The 25,975-nt window shown below is 42.2% G+C and overlaps 1 protein-coding gene across 3 annotated transcripts in view; it reads right to left on the bottom strand.

Moving 5' to 3' along the window:
• The window catches only part of TDP1 (tyrosyl-DNA phosphodiesterase 1), a 90,744-nt gene that overhangs the window by 9,515 nt on the left and 55,254 nt on the right, over nucleotides 1–25,975 (bottom strand). For 2 of the 3 annotated variants that reach the window (XM_032878619.1, XM_032878620.1), the window contains exon 14: nucleotides 11,706–11,808. The exons of the other annotated variant lie outside the window; for it this stretch is intronic. In XM_032878619.1, coding sequence (XP_032734510.1) covers nucleotides 11,706–11,808 — 103 coding nt within the window. The remainder of the gene's footprint in view (nucleotides 1–11,705; nucleotides 11,809–25,975) is intronic. 3 annotated transcript variants of the gene reach the window in all.

Below are 25,975 nucleotides of genomic sequence, written 5' to 3'. Positions count from 1 at the left end.
CACCAAAATGGAAGGTTTATTCCAAGAACTCAGAATAGGGTGTTATTTTTAGATCTTAACCAGGGTACGAGTTAAAGTTCTGTATCTTAGCTCAAGTAAAGAACCACTAACTGCCTTCTAGGACCTTTACAGCAGCGCAGGTACTTACTATGTGAGCCTCATTTTCCCCAGGCCTCCACACACTGATCCCCGTCTTCTGATCTCCCTCAGTGGGTCATCCCAGCGCCTTGTTTGCAAGTCCCTCTGTTTCTAATCCCTTCTGTCCACCCATCCAAACACATACCCACCCTCCATAACCTAAATACCCACACATCAAACAGTGCTAATGTCCTTGGAACCCATACAAAGAACTAGAGTTCTAACTACACTAACTGAGTAGGGGACGTTGCTTGTGGGCACAGTGTAGGACGTAGTAAGAGTTGGGGTTATGCTGACCTGGGCTTCAGGCGGTCTGGTTCTAACATTGCTCTGGCATTTGCTGAGCTGCAAGAATGGCTGATATTTGCACTTGTTCATTCAACACATTATTTCTTGAGTGCCTCTGGTGTCAGACACTGGCTGCCTAAGAGGTAACAAAGATGTCACTGTCCCTGTCCTCACTGGGTACACAGTCTAGTGGGGAGACAATCCATTTATAAAAGTGAAATAATTACATACTTGTGATTACCACTATGAAGAAAACTAGAAGTACCAGAAGACAGAATAGCAGACCTGTTTTATTTTTTCTAATTTTTATTTTTTTTAAAGATTTATTTATTTGACAGATAGAGATCACAAATAGGCAAAGAGGCAGGCAGAGAGAGAAGAAGGGAAGCAGGCTCCCTGCTGAGCAGACAGCCCGACACCCGGCTCGATCCCAGGACCCTGGAATCATGACCTGAGCAGAAGGCAGAGGCTTTAACTCACTGAGCCACCCAGGCGCCCGAGCAGACCTGTTTTAAACGGGAGGATAAGGGATGGGGTGGAGGATGGTCAAGAGAACCTCCCTTAAAAAATGACATTTTAATTAGACCCTGAAAGAGGGGTAGGGTTAGGAGACGTGAGAGTGGAAAGAATATTCCAGGCAGAAGGAATACATTTGAAAAGGTGCAGAGGTAGCAAAGAGCTTGCATGTTCCGGAAGCTAAAAACAATGGTTAGTGGGACACCTGGCCACTTATTTACTAGGCTTCAATTTCCTCATTTGTAAAATCCGAATAAAGCATCTGGATGCCACCTTAAAATATCTTTCACGTCAACACCTAGCCTTGGTGCACAGCTGGTGTTCAAGCAATGCTGAGTTGCAAAAAGAGGGTAAAGGTATCTTGCCTGCTTCCTCTATGGGCTTTTCCATTAGACAAATCAGTGTCCAAACGCTCTGTGCACATGAAGACCTTAGAAAGGTATGGGCAATGAAGAAAGCGCTAGCACTGACGAAGATGGGAATGAGAAACAGCAAAAGGCAGTTAAGTAATAACCGTCTGCATGCTACACAGAAAAGCAAGAAATGCCTTTCACCAGTTTCGGGAAAAGGAAAGGCTTTGTAGAAAACATTATAGCTGGGTCTTGGGAAATTGGGATGATTCTGATAAACAGAGATGGCAGGAAAGAACATCAAGGGAAGCCAGCGTAAGCCAAGGCAGAGTTGTTAAAGCATCGAGCAAGCACATCCGGCAGACGGGGAGTGAATGACCTCCACACAGGAGGAGGGCTGAGAACACTTGAGAGAACCAGATGGAGGGGGTGTGAAGAGGAAGCAGTACGGGTGCCTGTGGCTCACACCTAGCTCACTGGGCCCAAGCCGAGGCCACAGTGACTCTTGATGGGCAGGCTGGCCACGTCAGACGCATCAGGATAGAGATCATCTTTCTGCTGAGGAGTTCTTTCGGTAAGATGGGAGCCCTGAGCTGCTGGGGGGGCTCTCACATACTTCAAAATGAACTCTGAAAATATGGCCCAAACCCCTGGATTCAGCTCTGCCTGAAGGAAGAGACTCACCCTCTGTGTTTGCCTTTTTTCTTACACTGTTGCAGTTGGTTATCTGTCACAACCCACAGCATCGCAAGACCCCAGTGATTAAAGTGTGTGGCCCTCACTTTGACATACAGTGAGGAGGTGCAGGTTTCTGAACTGAGAAGTTCTACTACAAAGGCAGACCGGCACAGATGAGAACAGATCCAACAAGGAATTACTAGAGCCAGAAGACCGAGAGCTATTGCCACACCAATGGGAGATGGATGAGTGAGTGGTAATGGGGATACAAATACCAGTGTCATAACAAAAGCGGAGATACAAACGAGGTGAGTTCGGAGGAGAGCTGGTTCAGTAGAAAGGGAAGGAAATGGATTTGAAAGAGACTGAAGGAAAATAAAAGATCAGGGATATGTGAGGGCAGAGAAGGAAGGGGGCAGAGAAACCAAGGGCACTTGAAGGGGGACACTGCAGCCTGCCCCCTTGCCCTCACTTCCTCCCACCCTGGGGAGGGCTGCTGGGTCATCTCCACAACAGTCAACACTGGTGCCCTACTCAAAGCTTACCTTCAACAAGTTCTGGATCGGAGGCTAATCTTACCCTGTTCCTTGTGCACATCGCTTATTTGCTGTGTGACTAGAGGTGAATTACTTAACCTTTCTGGGCCCGGGTTTCCTTATCTATTAAATGGTATGCTGACAGTAAGTTATTTAGAATGATGACTTGCACATGGATGTAAATTAGTATAGTATGTACATCCAGGATGTTGTGATAAAATTACTCCTATTTTATAAGGGAGGAAATAAAATGAAGGTTAGATAGTTGCCCAAGGCCATACAGCTATTAAGCGGTAAGGCTGGAAATCAAACCCTGCCTTTCTGATTGTTAATCTTCTGTTCCTTCAAGTAAGTGAACAAACAGTCTCACATTCACCCACCAGGAGCCACAACAAAGGAAGAATTCCTTGAAAATTTAAGAGGCGATATTAAAGCAGACCAAATCAGGAGGAACCAACTTCTGGAAACCATGGTTCTTGACATTTGTGAAAACAGGCCAGAGGTTGGGAAGTGAAGTCATTTAATGACATTAAATACTTTATGTGGACTTTCAGATAAAAATAATTTCCCTCTTCTTTGGCTCCTCGTCTATTTCTGTTATTTTCAAACAAAGGATGGAGAGTCCTTACGGCCTGGCCCAGATCTGATGTCCCAATGTGCTTTGGCATGCGCCTGTTCTATACTTCACATATAAGAAGCTTTGAGCCATCCATGTCTGACAGGAAGTAATACGCTTTCCTGAATGCCATTTCTGATCTAAATTCTAGGGTATTATGGGGGGGTGGGAAGAAGTACCACTTTTCCCTTCAATCTGGATGTCAAATAATTTGAAGCTGTCGTCTAATTATCATTATTTATATATCACAGTGGTATCACTTGGCATTTCATAAAACAGAGGAAGCTACCCTCCCAGGCAGAGATACTTAAAAAGACAGTTAAGACAATATATTTATAAAACACCAGGTGAGAGGGTGGACATCTATCACACTTGAGAAATTACTGGCTTTTCCCTTCATCAGCTCTGGGAGGAAAAGAGCTGTTATCATCATGACGGATTAAGTTTAGCGGCTTAGCTCCATCACAGAGAACAAGAAACATGTTCAAATCTCAGAGATATCATTTATTTTTCAGTTGCATCCGATTAGCATCCTCAAGCAGTAAAACCCTATATACAAGGCATCAAGTTTTCCTGGATAAAACGGTAATGACAGTAAGCCTTCTACAAGGAGCACACTTAATCAAAGATGGACTAATTGACAAGGAAGTGAAGTACAGGGAGGTGGCTGTCTTGTCCTGCCTGTAAGGTGGCATGTGATCAACTGTGTTTCCAAGTGGGGACTGAAAAGCTTCATGGAGGAGAGAGTAAGCCCACGAGGCCCAAGAAGGGTGGGTTTCTGATAAGCAAAGGGCTGTGTCGATGGGGGTGGAGTACACTCAGGAGAAAAAGGAAGAGCATCGCATCACTGCGGGTGTGAGGTCAAAATTTTGACCTCTGCCTTCCATCTCCTGTTGAACTGCTGGATCTCCGAGCTGGTGCTGCTGCTGCTAACTGCTCCGTACCTGCCAAGTGCTAGGCACTGTTCCAACGACTCATAGGCAAGAACTCTCAATTCTCCAACAGTGCTACAAAGTTAGTAGTTACTTCTCTATCCCCACGTCACACTGAGAAAAAGGAAGCCTGTGGAAGTAACAGGCCCAGGGCCCAACAGCTTATAAGCAGGACCCCAACTCTGTTGTCATTTTGGCTCCTCTAGCACTGGGTGCTCCCAGAGTTCCTTTACTTGGTCCCTGGTATTTCTCCAACATGTTCTTCTACATTGTCTTTCCACATGATTTCACTTTCTAATGGAGGCGAGGAACAGTAGCACAAGATCACACAACTAGTAAGTGGCAGCTGTGCCACTGGTGCCCCAGCCCACCTCACCCACCTGCTAACAAGCACTCCCAGGTGACTAGAGCCCTGGCTGTGTAGGGGATGTGGGGGGAGGGGTGGGAATAGAGGTTGGGGGGCCATGCTGTCCCAGGTCAGGGCGGGCCCTGCTGTCCCACAAAGGATCCTGGACATAGTCTCGTGGGCCAAGAGGAGACACTGCCGGTGCAAAGGGGAATGCAGACCCTGGCAGATGGGCAAAAAGAGCTTCAGAAGTTTAGCCGTAGCCAAGATGGGGAGCGATGGAATCAGTCCAGGGAAGAAGACAATGACCTACAGCAGCAGGCGGCAAAACTCTTGCTAGGGCAGAGGACAGGATGTGGCAACTGGATGTGGACAGGAAAGAGGAAGGAATAGAATGCCAGAATGGAGCTGAGTGGGAGAACATGAAAACTTAGACGAAAACTCCACGTGAAACAGTACCGACCCGCTGTAGCCCCATGGGAAACACTGAGTACCCTCAAGAGATGGCCAGTGGTCAGACACCGTGTGGGGAGGGGAGGGAGCAGCAAGGCAGTGGCTTCTGTGAATTTCATTAGTTCTTCCAGCCAGAGCCAGTCATGATGTGAGCAAATACTTGTGGCAAATATATATCAATTCTGTCAACAAAAGACAATAAAAGAGTTTTATTATGAACAGAACAGAGAAAAGAGACTTGAAGACAAAGTTCTTATGGATTTGACTGAAGCATTTTTGATTCTAATGACAGAAAAGAGAAGCTGCCATCTTAGGGGCAAACACATCTAGGGTTTGGAAGGAGCTGAGGTGCCCCTCAGCCCTAAGGCAAGTACAGGAAAGCTCAGGCTACCCTTGTGTGGAGGAAACCATTTTGGACCCTGACCAAGGAGTCTCAGATGGTAACGTACATTCATGCCCAGAGGCAGCAGTAGCTGTAGTCCACAAAGTACTAGGCAGGCTCGAGTCCAGGACTTAGTGCCTGACAAAGTATGTGCTCCATAAACACCAAAATGCATGAAGCTGAAATAGAAACCCTGCCTCTCCCTAATATACTCACAGAAACCTGAGCATTTAGAACACAGCTACCAATCTTTGAAATTGTTGGACCTTTCCTATATTCAAATTTTTCTGAACCTAAATGAATTAGAGTCTAATCTAAAAGTTAAATACACTTAAAGGGACAAACCTGAGAAAAATTATATACTTGATAAATTGATATCAGACCTCAAAAGAATAGTCTTTAAGCACCTGTGTAACAATAGCTAAGTGCTACGTACACAGTGAAATGTACCCTTGATATTAATCCCCAAAGCTCCTGAAAGTGTTCCCAAAGGGAAAGCTACTGACTGCACGGCTCTAACAGCACGTTAGTTAGGTTTATTGATTCATTCACCTAAATGCAGAAAAAAATGTGAACAAATCAATGTTTGGTTACCAGAGACTTCGCTTCCAGGCCGAGCCTAGAATCATGAATGAAAAATGGTGGCTCTCATCCACTATTTTCAGACCACAGAGAATGTCCTGTCATGCAACTATTGGTTCCTGAGTGACAGTTCCTTATTATGGCTGGGGGAAAGTGCAGGAGCTGTAGGGCCTTCTAGGTGCCTGCTTCAGCAATGTCTGCGACTCTTCATTCCGGCCACAAAGCTCAACTGTTTGTACATGCTAATCTCAAGTCAGTGTTCTGGAACACAAGGATCAGGATGGCCTACTGGGGAAGGACAAAAGTGGCAACTCCAGTTGCTGATCACTCAGAAACGTGGGTGTTTTGGACATGGAGCTCTGCTAAGAAGTACAAAGGTGGGCTGATCTCAAGAAACCGGATTCTGGATGATGTCCAGTTAGAGAAATGATTACAGAACTGGCTATTAAGTCTTTTTGGCAAACTTGTAACCAAAAACATTTAAAAGGCATGTCTTACTAGTACTGAAGAGGGAAACACAATGCCTCATTTTCTAACAAACCCATTCCCATTAGTAACCTTTTTGAAATGAACAGATACAGAAATTTTAAGAACATCTATTAAACACACAGGGATTAGCATTTGCAAGCAGTGCATCAGACTAAGTGTGTGCACACGTGCTTTAATTTCAACAAAACAGGTGAGCAATTCTATACTGCAAATTGCTTACGAACACATTTGAACACCTACTACACACAACATCCACCGGGCTAAATCCCTGTGGTATGCACAGCCATTGTTCTCCCTGTTTGCCATCCTTTCACAAAGGACAGTGTGTACACTAGGAACTGAAAGGAAGCAACATCAACGAACAGATCTACCAAGCCCTAGGAGAAAGGAGCTCACAGTCCAGTCAAGGAGATACACAAGTAAATGATAATACAAGGGATATGTGATGAGTCCGCATTCTAGAAAGCTGTGGGATGCAGAGGAGGGGCACCTAGACTGGAGACAGGGGAGGCAGGTGGGTTTAGGGGTGTAGGGGTGCTGTTCCTGATACAGATTAAGGCTGATGAATGATGGCAAGACAGTTATTAGGTATCCACTTGACCGGGCCATCGGATACCAGATAACTGGTTAAACATCACTTACTCTGGGGGGGTCTCTGAGAGTGTTTCTGGATGAGATTAGCATGTGAGTCAGTGGACGGAATAGAGCAGACAGCCGCTGACTCCCCACCGTAAGTGGGCATCGCCCAATCTGTTGAGGGCCTAACTATAACAAAAAAGCTGCAGAAGGGTGGATTTGCTCTCTGTTGGCTGGAACACGGGTCTTCTACCAAACTTAGATCGGGATTGAAAGCATCAACTCTCCTGATCCACAGACCGTCAGACTCCACAGCTGGTGGAATTGCACCCCCAGCTCTCCTGGGTCTCTGATAGAGGCTAGAACTTCCTAGCCCCAAAATCATGCGAGCCAATTCCTCATCATACATCTTTCTCTGTATGTATCTATATATCCTATTGGTTCTGTTTCTCTGGAGAACACAGATGGGCTCGACTTGTAGTAGGAACAAATTCTGTACGGCTGAACATGAGGGCCAGGAAAGAGAGAGAAGTGGTCAGGCTCGGGGAGTCAGGAGTCAGGGCATGAAGAGAACGGTAGGCCATGCTAAGGAGCCTGGCTTCTATCTTACGAGATTTGAAGGTGGGTGAGGCGACCTGATGTGTGGTCTACAAAGACACTCCGGCAGCTGGGTGCAGAGCAGCTTGGAGGCTGCCCTGGGAAGCATGGTGGGAGGATCGCATACAAGGAGATGACTCACCCTCGACACAGTGGCAGCAGGAATGGCCAGAGGTGACTGATTATCAAGCAGCATTAAGCAGCAAAACTTGGGTATAAAAGAGTCACCAGAGATGACTGTACACTTTGAGCTAGGACGGTGGGATGACAGTAATAGTAATCATTAATTAAACTTTTATAATAGTATGTCTTAAGTGATGAAGAGGATTTTGGTGAGATTCACAAGGCCCTTATCCTCAGGTACCTTATAACTTAAATTATACTCATAATTGGAGAAGTATCTTATAAGCTTCAAATTATTTAAAAATTGGCCCGATGACATCATTAATCCTGCTTAAAAAACTAGTGATTTTCTACTGTCCACATGGGACAAAGTATAATTCCAGTGGGTCCTGCTTGCCAGTCTCCTTTGGAACAGGAGTCCAACCTCAAATTCTATGGCCCACATCCCAGCGCCTTCCCAGGCACATGGAATGGCCTGCCGTTCCTCAAATATAACATCACTGTTCTCTCTGGCTGGAAGCCTCATCTCCGTTGATGGGGGTTTAAGCTCGTAACTCATTTTTCAAGACCCAGGTCAAAGTCATCTCCTTACAAAAGCCTTCCCCGGGCCCCCAGGCAGACTACATGCTCCTTTTCTCAGAGTCCTTATACTGTGAGCGCCCTACACCACAGTTCTCATCACATACTATAATCTGTTTCTGACCTTATCCATGAAATTCATGAGAATGAAGACGCCATCTCATTCCTCCTCCCACTCCCAGGGCTACTGAACTGGAGGCTTGGGGAGCTGGTGGAGCTGAACAGAATGACTGCATGGTCATTCCAGGCAGGCCAGAATGTTCAGTGATGAGTCTGGGAGACATTCTGAGGAGGGAGCTATGGAGTTGTGCTGCATAGTCTCTCCTTCACAAGTTAAATGTCTCACTGTGTTCGAATTACCTCAGCAAAACGACAAATCACCTCGTGGCAAAGATCTTTAGGCTGCCCTCAGCATCAAAACCTTATGGTTTATATGTTTATATGTTAATTCTGTGAATTCTGCAGAGACCAAGCAAAGGTCTACTGGTTTTCCAGAAGCTTCACACACCAGTAAGTGATACAGTAGCTTAAGGACAGTCTCCTCTGTTGCAAATTTTCCTGACATGGTTTTATGCAGACTGATAAAACACACATCAACTCACTCACGGGTGACACCCTCAGGCAGTGGCTACCTCTGGGATGGCTTCCTAGCTCACAATAATCTGCCCTTGTCTGGGAAACAGGCCCACTATTACAAGACAGGGGCAGGGCCGTACAGAGGTGTAAAAAGCAGACAAACTTGAGCAGTCTTTAAGTGTGGAATAACTGGCAAATGAGGGGACAAGCCACCGTGGAGGTGTTACCAGTGGCAGCCCCCAGACAGGTGGTGCACTGCTCAGGGCCCCAGGGTGGCCCGCTCTGCCCCCCCTCCCCGCCGCACTGTGCCACTGATTCCATGACATGCCTTTCAGCAGCTCTGTTGCGGGCTTATGTAAGCTCAAGTTAGTTTCTGTCAAGAGCAATGAAAAGGATCCGAATACCCACTTTCAGCCCTTGGGGGTCTGCTCACTCAGGCCAGTTACTTCTCTCACAGGTCTTGGCACCTGGACATTTCTCAATGAAAGTGCCTTTTTAGAATGACCTTGCTCAGCTTGACTAGTAGGCTTCTTGGGAGGGTGAGGTCAAACACATTTTTTTTTTGAGAGAGAGAAAGAAAGAGAGAGAGAGAGAGGTGAGGAGGGACAGAGGGAAGGAAGAGAGAGAATTCGTTGGACGCTCAACCCACTGAGCCACCCAGGCGCCCCAGATAAAATACTTCCGTGTTTTGTCCACATGCCTCATTTTGGCACCCTGCCCAAATAATTTATAGTTCAGTGAAGGACACAGAGAATCCACCCAGAAAAGAGAATGTCTGACGAGACAGTGAAAGTTTTGGGTGTCTGACAAGATAGTGATGGTTTTGGGTCCTTACTAGTGTTACAGAGGAAGCCTGCTTTAAAGCACTATTCTAGGATCTGGCCAAGAAAGCTGGACTGCTCGACAAAACACTGACTTTTCAGTCACTATGTTAATTACATGGTCACCATGCTTGGAGCCTCACCCTTAAATCTATCAGCAAAGCATAGGAGGGCGGAATCCATTTTTAATATTCTTGCCTGATAGTCTTTATAAATAACTGAATCTCTTATCGAGAATGTACTATAATGGGGGCTCTTCCTTATTGTAATAGTATAGAAGAGTCTAATTTGGGGATTCTAAATGATTATGCCTATTTTTTCCTCTATTAGCGGTCGCTAACGTACAGTCAGAAATAGAATCAGAAGTAAAAATTAGCTAAGCAGGGTCTAGAGGACCTTAAGTTGTCTTTCGTATTATCATTTTCATGATGAGGAATCGAGTCGGCACAGTTAGAAATGTCCAGAATTCTGGAGACATGGACAACCAAAGCCAAACAAGAGAGACATGGGATTTATTCCTTATTATTGGGAAATAATCCTGGCCTTAGTTCAAAGCTATGGTCACTATAGTCACACCAAATTACCATTATTACCCTAGTGTTATGAATTTATTATTTTTCTGTGATAAAGCTACAAGATCACAGGAGGGATCAGTTAGAGATGGTGGCTTGAGGGCTGGAGCCCACTCAGCTGTGGAACCCTAGGAAAGTCACATCCTTGTCTATAGCAAAGGGGGAACCACCTACCTCCAAGGAAATAAAGGGGGAAGCAGCTATAAGCAGTGTTAGAATCTGCTCTGACTCTGTAGAAAACAAACAAAATGTGCTAGAATTTCATGATAATTACCCTTAGGAGAAACTTATTTGACAGCTCTGTAGCAAAACTCTGAGTTGCAGAAGAAAAGGATGAAGACTGAAGAAGGGAGGAGAGAGAGGGAGAAGAGGACTTTTTACTGGAGTGTAAAAGGGAGGGATAGTGAAGAATACTGTCAGGCTGGGGTTGGGGTGGTGGTGGTGGTGGTGGTGGCGTGCTCTCTGGAACCTTCCAGACTATGCCTACATGTCACATGGGTCTGGACTGAAGCCTAAGGACAAGTACACAGTACTCCCTTAAATATTCTGGTCTAGCCCAAGCGGTTTACAATGGAGCTGCATCATGTGTGTGTTACTGTAAGTTCAACTATAGTAGGTGGGAAAAAAAAAAAAGAGAGAGAAGAAAAGAAAAAAGGCAAAGAAAAGCATTAACCATCTTATTGTGTGGGCAGTTCTGACTGCATTCCACCAAATGTGTGAGTGAATGTGAAGGGCAAGATAGGTGGTCTTGGGGTCTGTGTGCCCCTCAGAGTGGGAAAGTCTCTCTGGGCCAAGAGTGGTTTTAGTGTTTAGAAATCAGAAGGCCTGCATAGCCAGGCCCTATATGAAAAGCAGCCATACTGTCTGGTGTTCAGCTGCAGAAACTGAGAGCTGTTCCAAGGTGGGAGACAAGCTGGCTGGGCTAGGCACCTCAAGAGAGAGACACAGCTTCCATTGTGGTGTGTTTCTAGGGGGCTTACCAGAGAGTCTGAGTGCACAGGGCCTCCGTGACCTTCTGACCTCCTTCTCAAGCAGATGTTGTGAGCATCCCTGCCTCCTGACTTATGCTAATGCCACTTCCAACATGGGATGCCCTTCCCTCTCCTCTCTGCCTAGCCTAAACTCGAAGCATCCTCCCCCACCAACACCCCTCCCCCGCGCCCTACTAAATCTTCTAGCTTCCAAAGACCTCCTCCAAAGGAACATCTTGCTCTTGGCTGACTCATCCCTTTGGTGACCTGTCACTACCATTTTGAAATGAATCTTAACAATATTTAAATCCTGTGAAACATGTGATTAACTTTACCCAACGCAATTATCTTCAATCTGTCATCAGGTGTGCTTCCTGAGAGCAGCAATCTCATGGCACCCAGAATAGTGAGTGCTAAATATATCTGTTAGCACAGGCCAGCAGTTGAGGGCACAGGCTCTCGGTTAGAACCCTGGCCCTGCCACCTCCTGCCCTCGGGCAGGTCATCATGATCAAAAGAAGAGAACATAAAAACCCAACCTGCTTCACGTGTGACCACTCAGGCAGTTTCAAATGTGAACTTACAAATGCTGATGGCAGGAAAAGGACCCCAAGCTCATAGGAACGGATCATCAGCTGGGTGCCGTTCTTCTCTAACGCGCCCCAGGCGGCCTTGGACAAATTGGCGCTGCAAGGACAAGGACACAGAAAGGGCTGACTCAGTGAGGCGTTTCAGCTCAGGTCAAACTTTCACAGCTACAAGAACATCGGTCAAAATCACAGATAGCTGCTGTCACATTCATTCAGTTTTGGGCAGCATTGTGCACTGTTTTAGAAATGGAATACTAAATCCTGCTGTGCTATAATTCCCAGGATTTACCTAATTGTTAATTTGGGGCAGCTTCACCCTTATCTGTGTTTTCCCCGAGGACAGCTATTAAAATAATTATCCTTTTTAGATTTTTTTTTTCTCTGTCTAAAGTCCTTTCTTTCCTGGACTCTGGTGTAGCTGGAAGGTCTGATTTTATTATATGCCAAAATAGTATTTAAGGAAAAACTATGTCAATATGATCTTAGGTAGTATCTTAAGCTTCACATTCCTTTCTTCTGCCTTTGGTTTTAGGCCAGGAAGTGCTAAATTCTACTTTCAACCTTAAAACAGAGGAGGGCAGTAGACTGGCATTTGTATCCAGAAAGAAACGGTGTGTTCAGAATCCTGTTTTACGTGGGCAGAGAGTCGCAGGTATGCCTACAAGTCAGAGGATGCAGATGGAAGGAGCCCTGGGCCTGACCAGATGGGAGGCACCCAGGTTGGATCAAGACCCAGAGGCAATCCAGATAGGGAACAGAACTAAGCTCTGAGGCATCAGCTCTAGAAACATGCTCTCCTGCACCGAACTGGGCCGAGAACCCTCACCCACCAGGTAATTAACATAAACCCACCACAACGCTTTTTCCCCAACGAGGCTCACCCAAATTCCCTTATTTTTAGAATAGGGGATATTCTTAGCCATTCAGACCCTTACAGCCCGACTTCAAGGACAATGGAATTATTTCAAAATTCGATCACTGGGGCATCAAGTATTCTTGGAAGCAAGTGCTAACCCGGCGTCACAGGAATCACAGAATCAGAGACAGGCAGTAACGAAGAAAGATGAAAAGTGTGATCTCTGTTCAGGGTCCTGTGGGAATAGACAAGGACTATGGAAATCACAGCTAAAAAAGTGCTGAAACAATGAAGCTAACTTAAAGCATATGGACAGACTTGCCTGTCGTCCTTAACAGACCATACTGAGGAACAAGAAACTCCACTTTGTTGCTCAAAAGCCACAATCATGACCACCACCATCTGTGATGGATCACAAAGATGGAAAGAGCAGGGGGAGTGGGGAAGTTCACAGTAAAGTGGTACTATGACTCCAGGAAAACGGTTTTCTTTAGAAGTCCAAGAGGATAGCTTGCTTGTAGGTTTCTCACCCATTAGTCCATTAGTAAAACACGGTGACCCCCTGGGCAAAGCCACGGGTCTAATGGCACAACCAGCCAGTGAGGTGAGGTGGAAGCAGTCTCCCGTTGAGTATTTTCCCCACTTTCTAGGTCACGACCTGATTGCTCCCTTGACTTGCAACACCTAAGCATCACAGGACAGAGGCACTTTCTGGAAAATCTGTTTTCTTTCTTCACTAACTAGTCATTTCAACAACTGGAGGGCTTATTACAAGGTAAAGATTACTGGAGACCACGAAGATATCTCTTCAGATAGTTTCCTCCACGCCCTCCTTTGTATTCAGCATCTAATAAAATCCCAAGCATCTGGAACATTTAACTATATCCTGAATACTTATACTGAAAGTCACTTGTATGCTGTCTAGGTGATAAGTCAATATTCCTTAAAAGAGCATCTTTAATGATTTTTTTATATCCGAACACACTGTGGATCACTGGTACCCAGGGCAGCCAGGACAGGACAAAGGGGTATTTTTACCAAACTCCAGCCCTACTGCCTGTGGTGTATGTGGTATAGATGGGCATCTCCAAGTGTCTAGCAGAAACCCAGTGCCTTGTGAGGTACAGTGACATCACAGGGCTGCTTAGGACAAGCTTTTTTACTACCAAAACTTCAGAGGAGTTCTAGCTTTTCTCTTCCATTCAGGATCTAGGTCTATTGCCTTTCCTGGCTTCTAGCTGTGGCCCCTGCTGTTACTCAGGCTCACTTGTACTCTGATCCCTGTCCTTTCAGTTTTCTTCTGCCTCCTGCTGGACGGAGCTGCCCTCTCCTCTGCCAGTGTTCGGGTCCATTCTGTTGTTGTTGGGTGTCAAATGAGGCTTCATCAAAGAGGGTTGGGGTTTTTAGTTTATTTTCTGTTCTTTAGGAGTATGGAAGGATTCTGAAAGTTGGAGAATTCCAGAGGATGGGATCCTGGATGTCCAAAGTTGTACTGTCCCACAGAAACTGTTCAAGCTGCTATGTAAGGTGAATAAAACAGTGGCTTTTTGGGAACAGGTGCATGGCAGTCATGGTTTAACCAGAGAAGCAGAACCACCAGATGAGTGTGTATGAAACAGAATACGTATTAATTTACAGGAGTTTAACTTCTGTAATTGCAGGAGCTTCTAAAGCAGTCTCTAAGGGCCACCTCTGCCCTGAGCTGGAGTTTAAAATCTTCGGGGCTAGCAGTAGCCAGGAAAGACAGACAGCCACAAGCTAGAACCATAGGCAACAAGCTAAAGTCATGAGTAGAGACTAAAACCATGTTTGCTTGTGTTGCCTCTGGCTTTGGGGTGGGGGAGGTTGGGAGGGCTTGTGTACAAGCACCAGGTGAGGCCGGGGTTAGAGGAGCTAAAGCAGGAACCTGGAGCAGATGCAGCAGTTGCCGGTCCCCTGCTGCCTCTTACCAACAAGGGGAGCTGGCTCAAAAGCACAATGTTTAGGTGATAAAAAAGGACTGCTAAATCACATGGGCCCTCCAAATCTCCAACAAGAATCTCCTCTGGGCTCCACCCCAACCAGAAACATAAAAGAACAGTTATTCTGGAAAACGTGGTTCAGCCTATGTATACTGACACATTACAAAGCCACCATAGGGTAAAGTTTTTTCTGGAGCCACCAGCTAAGTGGACCAATGGTCAGTTCTTGAACTTGGCAATTCACAAGGCCCTTAATGACAAAGAACTCAACTGGTGATAGGTTACCCCGCCACAGCTTGTAAAGCCTGCCTGCTAGCTAAAGACCTGAACTCATCCAGAAAACGGAAATTTTGTCTGAAGTTGAAACCTTAAGAGTAGATTTAAACTGCCAATGTGTAACAAAGTCCAAGGAAAGCATAAGGATGCCACCTAAGTAAGGTACATGGAGAAGGCAGATGTTCAGAAAAGATCCCTGATCCCCAAGTGGGAGAGATTTCTGTCCTGGCTTCCCCACTAATAGCAACATGCTCAGGCACTCTTCTTCTTAGGCATCAGTTTCTTGTCCCTAGAATGAGGGGGTTTTGGCCAATGAAGCCATAAACGTTTTCTGGACAACAGTCTACAATGACTAGACACATCCACCTCCTAACCAGATAGCTGCCCTCCACCTATGTATTCCAAAACCAGAAATATTAAATTCATGCTATTCACTGGGAGCTCACGGCTGAGTAGTGTTTGCCTGAATGTTCATGGTAACATGCTGGGGAAACAGCCATGCAAGAAAGGAGAAGGGAGCAAGGAAGAAGACCTGTGGGCCCATCTGGCTTCATGCATTTTTAGAAGTTTAAAGTCTGGTAACATCATCAGCCACCTCCAACCCTGGCCTGAGCACCTACTTATGTTGCTCAATGAGTTTATTTTCATTATTTTTTTTAAAGATTTTATTTATTTGACAGAGAGAAAGATCACAAATAGGCAGAGAGGCAGGCAGAGAGAGAGGGGCAAGCAGGCTCCCTGCTGAGCAGAGAGCCCGATGCGGGGCTCGATTCCAGGACCCTGAGATCATGACCTGAGCCGAAAGCAGAGGCTTAACCCACTGAGCCACCCAGGTGCCCCTACTTTTAATATTTAAAAAAATCTCATTTATATAAATTTTTACTTGAAGTATAGCTGCCATATTAGTTTTGAGTTTACAACAGTGATTTGATAATTACCTCCATTACCAAATGCTCACCAGCGTAAATACTTGTCTCAAGACTGTGAGGAGGTGTACAAAACCACAAAATGACTGATACAGGCACATGTGTCCATGGAAAACCTCTCTTTCATGATGAGTACTTAATCCAGGCAGCAGCTGCACCATGAGTGCAGACATGGCTAACAGACTGAGCTTTTAGCCACATCCCTTAGAGGACCGGGGGTGGGGGGTTTGGATACTTCCACAGACAGATGCAATAAACAGAATGTTGGCAATAGATGTGAGAGAAGATGTAGACAGAGCAGCTGTGTGACGAGGAGGGAAAATGATTAACTCTAGCTAATGTTGCTGTCACCCCAGCCTAAAATCCGGCAGGCAGTATGCCTGTCTCTCTCCCCCTGCCCCCCTTCCTGCTCCCCATTCTCAACATGCATCTTCTGTTTTGCATTTGCTGTTTTTTTTTTTTATTGTCCTTGGACTTGGTTTCTTTATGCACTGAAAAATAGTTTCACAAGTGATACGGAAAGATACTCCCTGTGAAAGATTCAAGTTGTATACAGGTATACACAAGGAAATAATCTTTATTATTTTATTAATTTTGATGGATTTTCCCTCTCAAACATCTTTCCTATTTAGACTATCACCAACAATGTATAAGAGACTCTTGGATTCTTGAGAAGACTGGATGGATAATATCTATGAAAATTTCTGCTAATCTAATAAGCAAAATAGATCTCATTTAAATTTGATTTCTCTGATTACTAGTGGTACTCAGTGTTTTTAACTGTATTTATTGGACATCTAGGTTTAATTTTGTGTTAACCATCTTAAAATTACATTACTTGTCTTTTTCACTGATAGCCAGTATGCATAGCTTCCTATTGCTGCTCTAACTACCATAAATTTAGTGGCTTAAAACAGCATGAATTCATTATCTTACACTTCTGGAGATCAGAAGTCTAAAATGGGACTTGCTGGACTAAAATCAAGGTGTTGGCAGGATTGTATTTCTTTTGGAAGCTCTAGGAAGAATTCATTTCCTTGCCTTTTCCAGTTTTTAAAGGCCACCTGGAATCCTTGTGTCTCCATTCCTCCTCCTTCGAAGGCCAAGGTCAATGGAGTTCTCTTCTTATCGCCATCACTTGGACTTCTCCCTCTTCCACCTGTAAGTGCTTTTGTGATTACACTGGATTCTCTCTGATAATCTCCCTCATTAAAATTCCATCTGCTACCTTCACGGGCTCTGGAAATTAGGACATCTTTGAGGAGCCATTATTTTATCTCACGGTGCTTTTCATGTATTATAATTATGCAGCAAATGTTCTCCCAGTTTCTTGAAGCTGCTAATGAGAACCTTTATATTTCAGGTCTTTCTTGCTTGCTTTCTTCCTTTTTTGGGGAGCGGAGACAATTTATCTAAGCTGCAATTTTTTCCTTTACCATCTTCTGAGTTTGAGGTCTTGTTTAGAAAGGCCTTCTTTATCCATCCTCAAATGGTGTCTTTTGACGAACTGAATTTCTAAAATATCTTTGAAGCCCAAAAATACATTGTTTTTTTTTTTTTTTATGGTCAAGTGCATTTTTGTGCCATCTACTAAACCTCTAGCTACTCCAATGTCAATAGGAGAATATTCTTCAGTTTTCACACCATAGTTTTAGCTTTCTTACCTAGGCCTATCATCCATCTGAGATTAATTTTGTTTACGGTTTAAGATAGACCAAGGTTTGTTTATTCTGCATGGATATCCACCTGCCTTAACCACCATAGACTGAAAAGCTGGTGCCTTTGTCAAAAGTGTTTAATTACATCTATTTCCGGACTCTATTTCATTGATTAGAATATCTATTAAACTCTACCACAGTCTTACTCTTATTTTATGCCAAGTCTTCCAAACAGATACTGTAAATATCTTAAGACCATCTCGGCTATTTTAGATGTTTTGTATATACACATGTAAATTTTGCAATCAGCTTGTTCTCTCTGTTTTGCCTATTCTTAATACCTTGTATTTTCAAATTTTTTAAATTTTAGAATCAGCTTGCTGATTCTTTTTTTACAACAAACACTGCTGGGATTTTGATCAGGATTGTAATAAAATCAAAGAAGCTGGGACCAACTGATGTCAATATTGAATCTTCTAATCCATGAACACGTTGTATCTAGCTCCATGTATTTAATTTCTTTCAGCAGTGTTTTATGCACAGTTATCAGTGTAGCTGTCTTACACAACTTCTGTTAAATTTATTTCTAGCTATTTGGTGCTTTTGATATTTTTTTAACATAGAAATTTATTATTGGGGCACCTGGGTGGCTCAGTCATTTGAAGCGTCTGCCTCAGGCTCAGGTCATGATCCCATGGTCCTGGAATCGAGCCCCACATTGGGCTCCCTGCTCGGCAGGAAGCCTGCTTCTTGCTCTCCCACTCCCCCTGCCTGTGTTCCCTTTCTTGGTGTGTCTCTGTCAAATAAAATCTTGAAAAAAATAAAAACGAAACAATTTTATTATTTATAATCATGTCACCTATATTACAGATAGCTCTACTTTTTCCTTTATCTTTTTCTTATTGCATTAGGTATAGTACAAAAAAACCTCAGTCTTCAATCTTTTACTTCATAAGGCTTCTCCCCACACTACTATACTACAATCATTCAAAGTCACAGAAATCCTCCACATTATAAAATCCAATGGAAACTCCTTTGACCTCATCTTACTTCATCTCTTAGCAGCATAAAACTTTCATAACTCACCCAGATCCCTCCTTTAAAAATGAGGTATTTTCCCTCAACATCTGTTAAACTTTGGTTTTCTATTTTCAACCTCTCTGGTCACTTCTATCTGATCTCTAAATACTGGAGTGCCAGGAATGTGTCATACCCCATGCCAAGCTATTAACAGACATTGGTTCCAAGCTGGCAGAAACAAAATCTGGGGACACAGTGGTCCACTTAGATGAAAGAAGATTCTTACAGTTAAAGCCTCAATGAAGAGACTTTTATAACCCCAAATTTCAAATTAATAGGAAAATAATCACAATCCATCATGAGAAAAAGTCAACAGAAAATAGGATTAGACCTCAGATAACTGATAAGATGGTAATTTAAAATTAAATATATTTAAAACAATGACTGTGAAATAAAAAGTGAGACAAAAATGCAAATGTGACAATAGCAGTTAATACACAGCACTTACCACACTGTTTAATCCCTTCATTCTTCTGTTAATTCTCATTCTAAACTATTAGATTCTCTATCTATAGTATATCTATACTATTATCCTAATTTAACTGATGAGAAAAATAACTGTTAATCATAGGTAGTAAGTGGTGAAGCTAGAATTTGAACCCTGCAATGTACCTGTGCTCTAAGTTCTAAACCACAAAGCATACTATATATTACTAAAGCCTCAGACTGAAAAATACAGTCACTGAAATTCAAAACTTAACTGATGAATAAAATAACATATTAGTTGAAGCTAAAAAAAAAGTTAATGAACTAGAAGAGAGATCTTGAAGAAATAACACAGAAAGCAACTCAGAGGCAAAGCAATGAAAAATAAAAGGCTGAAGACTGATAGGGTCTCACATGTATTTAGTAAGAGTTATAAAAGGGAAATAAAAATGATTAAGTTGAGGGGCACGTGGATGGCTCAGTAGCTTCATCATCTACCGTCAGCTCAGGTCATGATCCCAGGACCCTGGGATCGAGCCCCACATTGGGCTCCCTGCTCAGCCAGAAACTTGCTTCTTCCTCTCCACCTGCCTGCCACTCCCCGCCACCTGTGCTCATATGCTCTCTCTCAAATAAGTAAATTATTAAAAAACAAAAACAAAAAATGGGTAAGTTAATATGCTCAGAGATGAAAACCAGTAATCTTAGAGATAACTGTTTAAACAGATCTTCAGACTGAAGTACAACAAATGCCATCAGGACTAAAAGTAATTCTACATCTATTGATCTGTTGTAGTAAAACTACAGAACACCAAAGATAAAGAAAAATATTAAAAGCAGGCTAAGACAAAAGGTAGATTTCCCACAAAGGAACAGTAATTAGATGGCAATTTCCTAATAGCAACAAATGAATTCAAAGCCAATGAAAAAAATTCTTCAAAGAAATAGGAGAAAATAATGGCTGACTTAGAATTTTATTTTTTTTAAGTTTTTTTTTTAAGATTTTATTTATTTATTTGACAGAGAGAGAGATCACAAGTAGGCAGAGAGCTGTGCAGAGGGAGAGGGGGAAGCAGGCTCCCTGCTGAGCAGAGAGCCCGATGTGGGACTAGATCCCAGGACCCTGAGACCATGACCTGAGCCAAAGGTAGAGGCTTAACCCATTGAGCCACCCAAGCACACCCAACTTAGAATTTTAAATCCAGTTAAAATTATTACTCAGAAATGAGGGCAGAAGTAAAGGTAGTTTTACAAAACCTCCCCCAAGTGCTTATTATCAGTGAGAAGGTTTCAAGGAACTAAAAAAGGATACACTTTAGGAAAGAAAACTAGATTCACTAGAAAGGACAGATATGCCAGGAAGAAAAGCAAGCAAAGAAGTTTGTAAACCTGTGGGTAACTCTAAGCAAGAATGACTCATTTCCAAGGCTTCAATATAGTATTGGAACAACAATCCTGGAGAACATGTAAGAGATAGGACAATCAGAATTGGGAGTTCCACATTTTTCTAGCTGTTTAGGAAGAGGAAAACCCCAAATAACTTTAGATTCAAGATTAGAAATGGACTATACTTTTTTTTTTCTATTAAGCATTTTTATTTTCATCAATAACACTGTAACTTGTCAGGTTTGAAAGTTTGAGGAGGACCAGACCTATCTTTTTTTTTTTTTTTAATTTTCAGCATAACAGTATTCCTTGTTGCACCACACCCAGTGCTCCATGCAATCCGTGCCCTCTCTAATACCCACCACCTGGTTCCCCCAACCTCCCACCCCCTGCCGCTTCAAACCCCTCAGATTGTTTTTCAGAGTCCATAGTCTCTCATGGTTCACCTCCCCTTCCAATTTCCCCCAACTCCCTTCTCCTCTCTAACTCCCCTTGTCCTCCATGTTATTTGTTATGCTCCACAAATAAGTGAAACCATATGATAATTGACTCTCTCTGCTTGACTTATTTCACTCAGCCTAATCTCTTCCAGTCCTGTCCATGTTGCTACAAAAAATTGGGTATTCATCCTTTCTGATGGAGACATAATACTCTATAGTATATATGGACCACATCTTCCTTATCCATTCGTCCGTTGAAGGGCACCTTGGTTCTTTCCACAGTTTGGCGACCGTGGCCATTGCTGCTATAAACATCGGGGTACAGATGGCCCTTCTTTTCACTACATCTGTATCTTTGGGGTAAATACCCAGTAGTGCAATTGCAGGGTCATAGGGAAGCTCTATTTTTAATTTCTTGAGGAATCTCCACACTGTTCTCCAAAGTGTCTGCACCAACTTGCATTCCCACCAACAGTGTAAGAGGGTTCCCCTTTCTCCACATCCCCTCCAACCCATGTTGTTTCCTGTCTTGCTAATTTTGGCCATTCTAACTGGTGTAAGGTGATATGGAAAACCCAAAAGACTCCACCCCCAAACTACTAGAACTCATACAGCAATTCAGTAACGTGGCAGGATACAAAGTCAATGTACAGAAATCAGTGGCTTTCTTATACACTAACAATGAAAATACAGAAAGGGAAATTAGAGAATCGATTCCATTTAATATAGCACCAAGAACCATAAGATACCTGGGAATAAACCTAACCAAAGAGGTAAAGGATCTGTACTCGAGGAACTACAGAACACTCATGAAAGAAACTGAAGACACAAAAAGATGGAAGACCATTCCATGCTCTTGGATCGGAAGAATAAACATTGTTAAAATGTCTATACTGCCTAGAGCAATCTATACTTTTAATGCCATTCTGATCAAAATTCCACTGGTATTTTTCAAAGAGCTGGAGCAAATAATCCAGAAATTTGTATGGAACCAGAAGAGACCCCGAATCGCTAAGGAAATGTTGAAAAACAAAAATAAAACTGGGCGCATCCCGTTTCCTGATTTCAAGCTTTACTACAAAGCTGTGATCACCAAGACAGCATGGTACTGGCATAAAAACAGACACATAGACCAGTGGAACAGAGTAGAGAGCCCAGATACGGACCCTCAACTCTACGGTCAAATAATCTTCGACAAAACAGGAAAAAATATACAGTGGAAAAAAGACAGTCTCTTCAATAAATGGTGCTGGGAAAACTGGACAGCTATATGTAGAAGAATGAAACTCGACCATTCTCTTACACCATACACAAAGATAAACTCAAAATGGATAAAAGACCTCAACGTGAGACAGGAATCCATCAGAATCCTAGAGGAGAACATAGGCAGTAACCTCTTCGACATCAGCCACAGCAACTTCTTTCAAGATATGTCTCCAAAGGCAAAGGAAACAAAAGCAAAAATAAACTTTTGGGACTTTATCAAAATCAAAAGCTTCTGCACAGCAAAGGAAACAGTCAAGAAAACAAAGAAGCAACCCACGGAATGGGAGAAGATATTTGCAAATGACAGTACAGACAAAAGGTTGATATCCAGGATCTATAAAGAACTCCTCAAACTCAACACACACAAAACAGATAATCATATCAAAAAATGGGCAGAAGATATGAACAGACACTTCTCCAATGAAGACATACAAATGGCTATCAGACACATGAAAAAATGTTCATCATCACTCGCCATCAGGGAGATTCAAATGGACTATACTCTTTTTAAATTAATAGAAGAAAGATAATTAATAGAATAAAAATAAAGCAAACCTGATGAATCTGATACAAGTGAGAAAAAGGAGGCAAAGAAAAAAACATGGAAACAAGAACACATAACGTAAAATAGAAAATTACAAATATATCAGTATGAACACAACACAAAAGCATTAAAGTCACCTACTAAAGAGACTATCAGATTGGATTTATATAGTACATGCCTAAAAATGGAGAAACAAACATTAAAAGAGAAAGGACTTTTTAGATTCAACACCAAAAGCACAATCCCTGAAAGAAAAAAAAAATTGGTAAGTTGAACTTAAGAACTTCTGCTCTGCAAATAGAAGTATTAAGAGAATGAAAATAGAAGCCATGGACTGGGAGAAAATATTTGCAAAACACACACCTGATAAAGGACTATCAAGACACCAATGGCATTTTTCAAAGAACAAGAACAAATAATACTAACATTTGTATAGAACCACAAAAGACCTGCCATAGGCAATGCAACCTTGAGAAAGAACAAAAAAGCTGGAGATATCACAATCCCATAATAATCTAAACAGTACGGTATTGGCATAAAAACAGACATAGATAGATGGAACAAAATAGAGATCCCAGAAGTAAACCCACATTTATATGGCCAATCTATGATAGAGTAGGCAGGAGCATACAATAGGAAAAAGATAGCCTCAATAAATGGTGCTGGGAAAACTGGACATGCAAAACATATGAACGAATGAAACTAGACCACTTTCTTATACTAAATAAACTCAAAACAGATTTAAGACCTAAACTGAGATCTTAAACCATAAAACTTCTAGAAGAAAACATGAGCAGTAATTTTCTGGACATTAGCCTTAATGTTCTTCCAGATATGTCTCCTCAGGCAAGGAAAGTAAAAACAAAAACACTTGAGACCACAACAAATTAAACTTTGGCACAGTGAAAGAAATCAACAAAAAGGCAACATACTAAAAGAAGATATTTGCAAATGATATATCCAGTAAGGGGTTAATATCCAAAATATATAAAGAGCTCCTACAATTCAACACCTAAAAAACAAAACACCCCGCAAATAATCTGATTAAAAATGGGAAGATGACCTGAGTAGATATTTTTCCAAAGACGATACACAGATGGCCAACAGATTTATGAAAAGATGCTCAGACATTACTAATAATCAGGGAAATGCAAATCAAAGCCACAATGAGATATCACCTCACATCTGTCAGAGTGGCTAGTATCCAAAAGACAAGAAATGATGTCTCAGCAAGGATGTGGAGAAAAGGAAACCCTTGTCCACTGTTGGTGGGAATGTAAACTGGTGTAGCCACTATAGAAGACAGCAGGGAGGTTCCTTAAAAAATCAGAAACAGGAATACTGTATGATCCATTAATTTCACTTCTGCTTATTTATCCAGTAAAACCAAAAACACTAATTTGAAAAAATAAATGCACTACTATGTTTACTGGAACATTGCTTATAACAGTCAAGCTATGGAAGCAACCTAAGTATCCATCACTAGATGAATGAGGAAAATGTGGTATATATACACAACGTTAGATTACTCAGCCATAAAAATAAGATCTTGCCATTTGCATGGATGGACCTAGAGGGATTATGCTAAGCAAAATAAGTCAGAAAGACTTATTAAAGAAGACTTTTTATATGATTAGATACTTTTATATGATTTATTTTCCTTATATGTGTAATCTAAGAAACAAAACAAATGAACAAACAGAAACAGACTCACCAATAGAACTGGTGAGTGCCAGGGGGAGGGGTATAGAGGGATGGGTAAAATAGGTGAGGAAGTTAAGAGGTACAAACTTCCAGTTATGAAATAGGTTAAGTCACGGGGATGGAAAGTATAGCATAAGGAATATAGTCAATATTTAATAACTTATATGGTGATATTTGGTAACTACACTTACAATGAGCATCTTGCAATTTATGTAACTGCTGAATCACTAAGTCTGTACACCTGAAAATACTGCATTTCAATTGTGCTTCAATAAATAAAATTCAATGCAAATTCTGGGTGTGATGAAATAAAAACTAAAAACAAACAACTTGATTAAAAAATTGGCAAAGGACCTGAACAGATACATCACCAAGAGATATAGAGATGGCAAATAAGCTTAAGAAAAGATGCTGCACGTCATTTGTCCTTAGAAAATTGCAACTTAAAACAACAAGCTACCACTACACACCTGTTAGAATGGCCAAAAGACCCCACTCCAAAACTTCCAAAAACCACAATATCAAATACTGGCATCAAGAACTATCATTCTTTGCTGGTGGTTATGCAAAATGACAGAGCCACTTGGGAGAACAGTTTGGCAGTTTCTTTCGCAACTAAATACACTCACACTGCGCAACCCAGAAAGCATGCTCCTTAATATTCACCTAAAGGAGTTGAAAGCTTATGTCCACACAAAACCTGCACATGGGTGTTTACTGTAGCTTTATTCTTCACTGTGCAAACTTGGAAGCCACCAAGATGTCCTCCAGTTGGTGAACAGACAGCAGGCTGTGATGCATACTCAGACAACGGACTATTATGTAGCACTGAAAAGAAATTAGCTATCAAAGTCACGGAGGAACTTTAAATGCATGTGGCTAAGTGAAAGGAAGCAATCTGAAAAGACGACATACAGTATGATTCCAACTATACAACACTCTGAAAAAAACAAAACCATACAGACAGTAAAATGATCAGCAGGTGCCGGGGCTGGGGTGCAGGTATGGTAGTAAGGAAGCATGAACAGGTGAAGTACAGAGGATTTTTGGACAGTGACTACTCTTTATGACAATGTAATGGTGAATACATGTCCTTTTACTTCTGTTAAACTCCATAAAATGTATGTGAACCCTAATGTAAACTAAGGACTTTAGGATTTTTTTTTAAAGATTTTATTTATTTAACACAGAGAGAGAGAGAAGAGAGAGAGAGAGAGAGAGAGAGAGAGAGATCACAAGTAGGCAGAGAGAGAGGAGGAAGCAGGCTTTCTGCTGAGCAGATCCCAGGACCCTGAGACCATGACCTGAGCAGAAGGCAGAGGCTTAACCCACTGAGCCACCCAGGAGCCCCTAAACTAAGGACTTTAGTTAATAATGTATTAATAGTGTCTCATCAAGTATAATAAAGGTCTCACACTAATGCAACATGTTAACAATAGAGGAAAGGGAGATGAAGGGTCCTTTCTGCTCAAATTTTTGTTAAACTGCTTAAAAAAGAGAGTCTATTAAATTTGAAAAGTAATGAACTATTTGTACACATGAAGGCACATGGGACTAATTTATTTGTACTTTTAATTTAACCCCAGTAAAAATACCATTACTTTATTTTCCCAGAGCAAGACAAGCTTATTGAGTTTATATGTAAGAATAAGAAAAAATAATTATCATATTCCACATGTATCTCATTGATATTGAGTTTATATGTAAGCATAAGAAAAAATAATTATCATATTCCACATAT

This window comes from Lontra canadensis, unplaced genomic scaffold (genome assembly GCF_010015895.1).
Source record: "Lontra canadensis isolate GAN:19392208 unplaced genomic scaffold, GSC_riverotter_1.0 scaffold64, whole genome shotgun sequence".
NCBI lineage: Eukaryota > Metazoa > Chordata > Mammalia > Carnivora > Mustelidae > Lontra > Lontra canadensis.
This window is presented reverse-complemented; position numbering and strand designations above follow the sequence as displayed.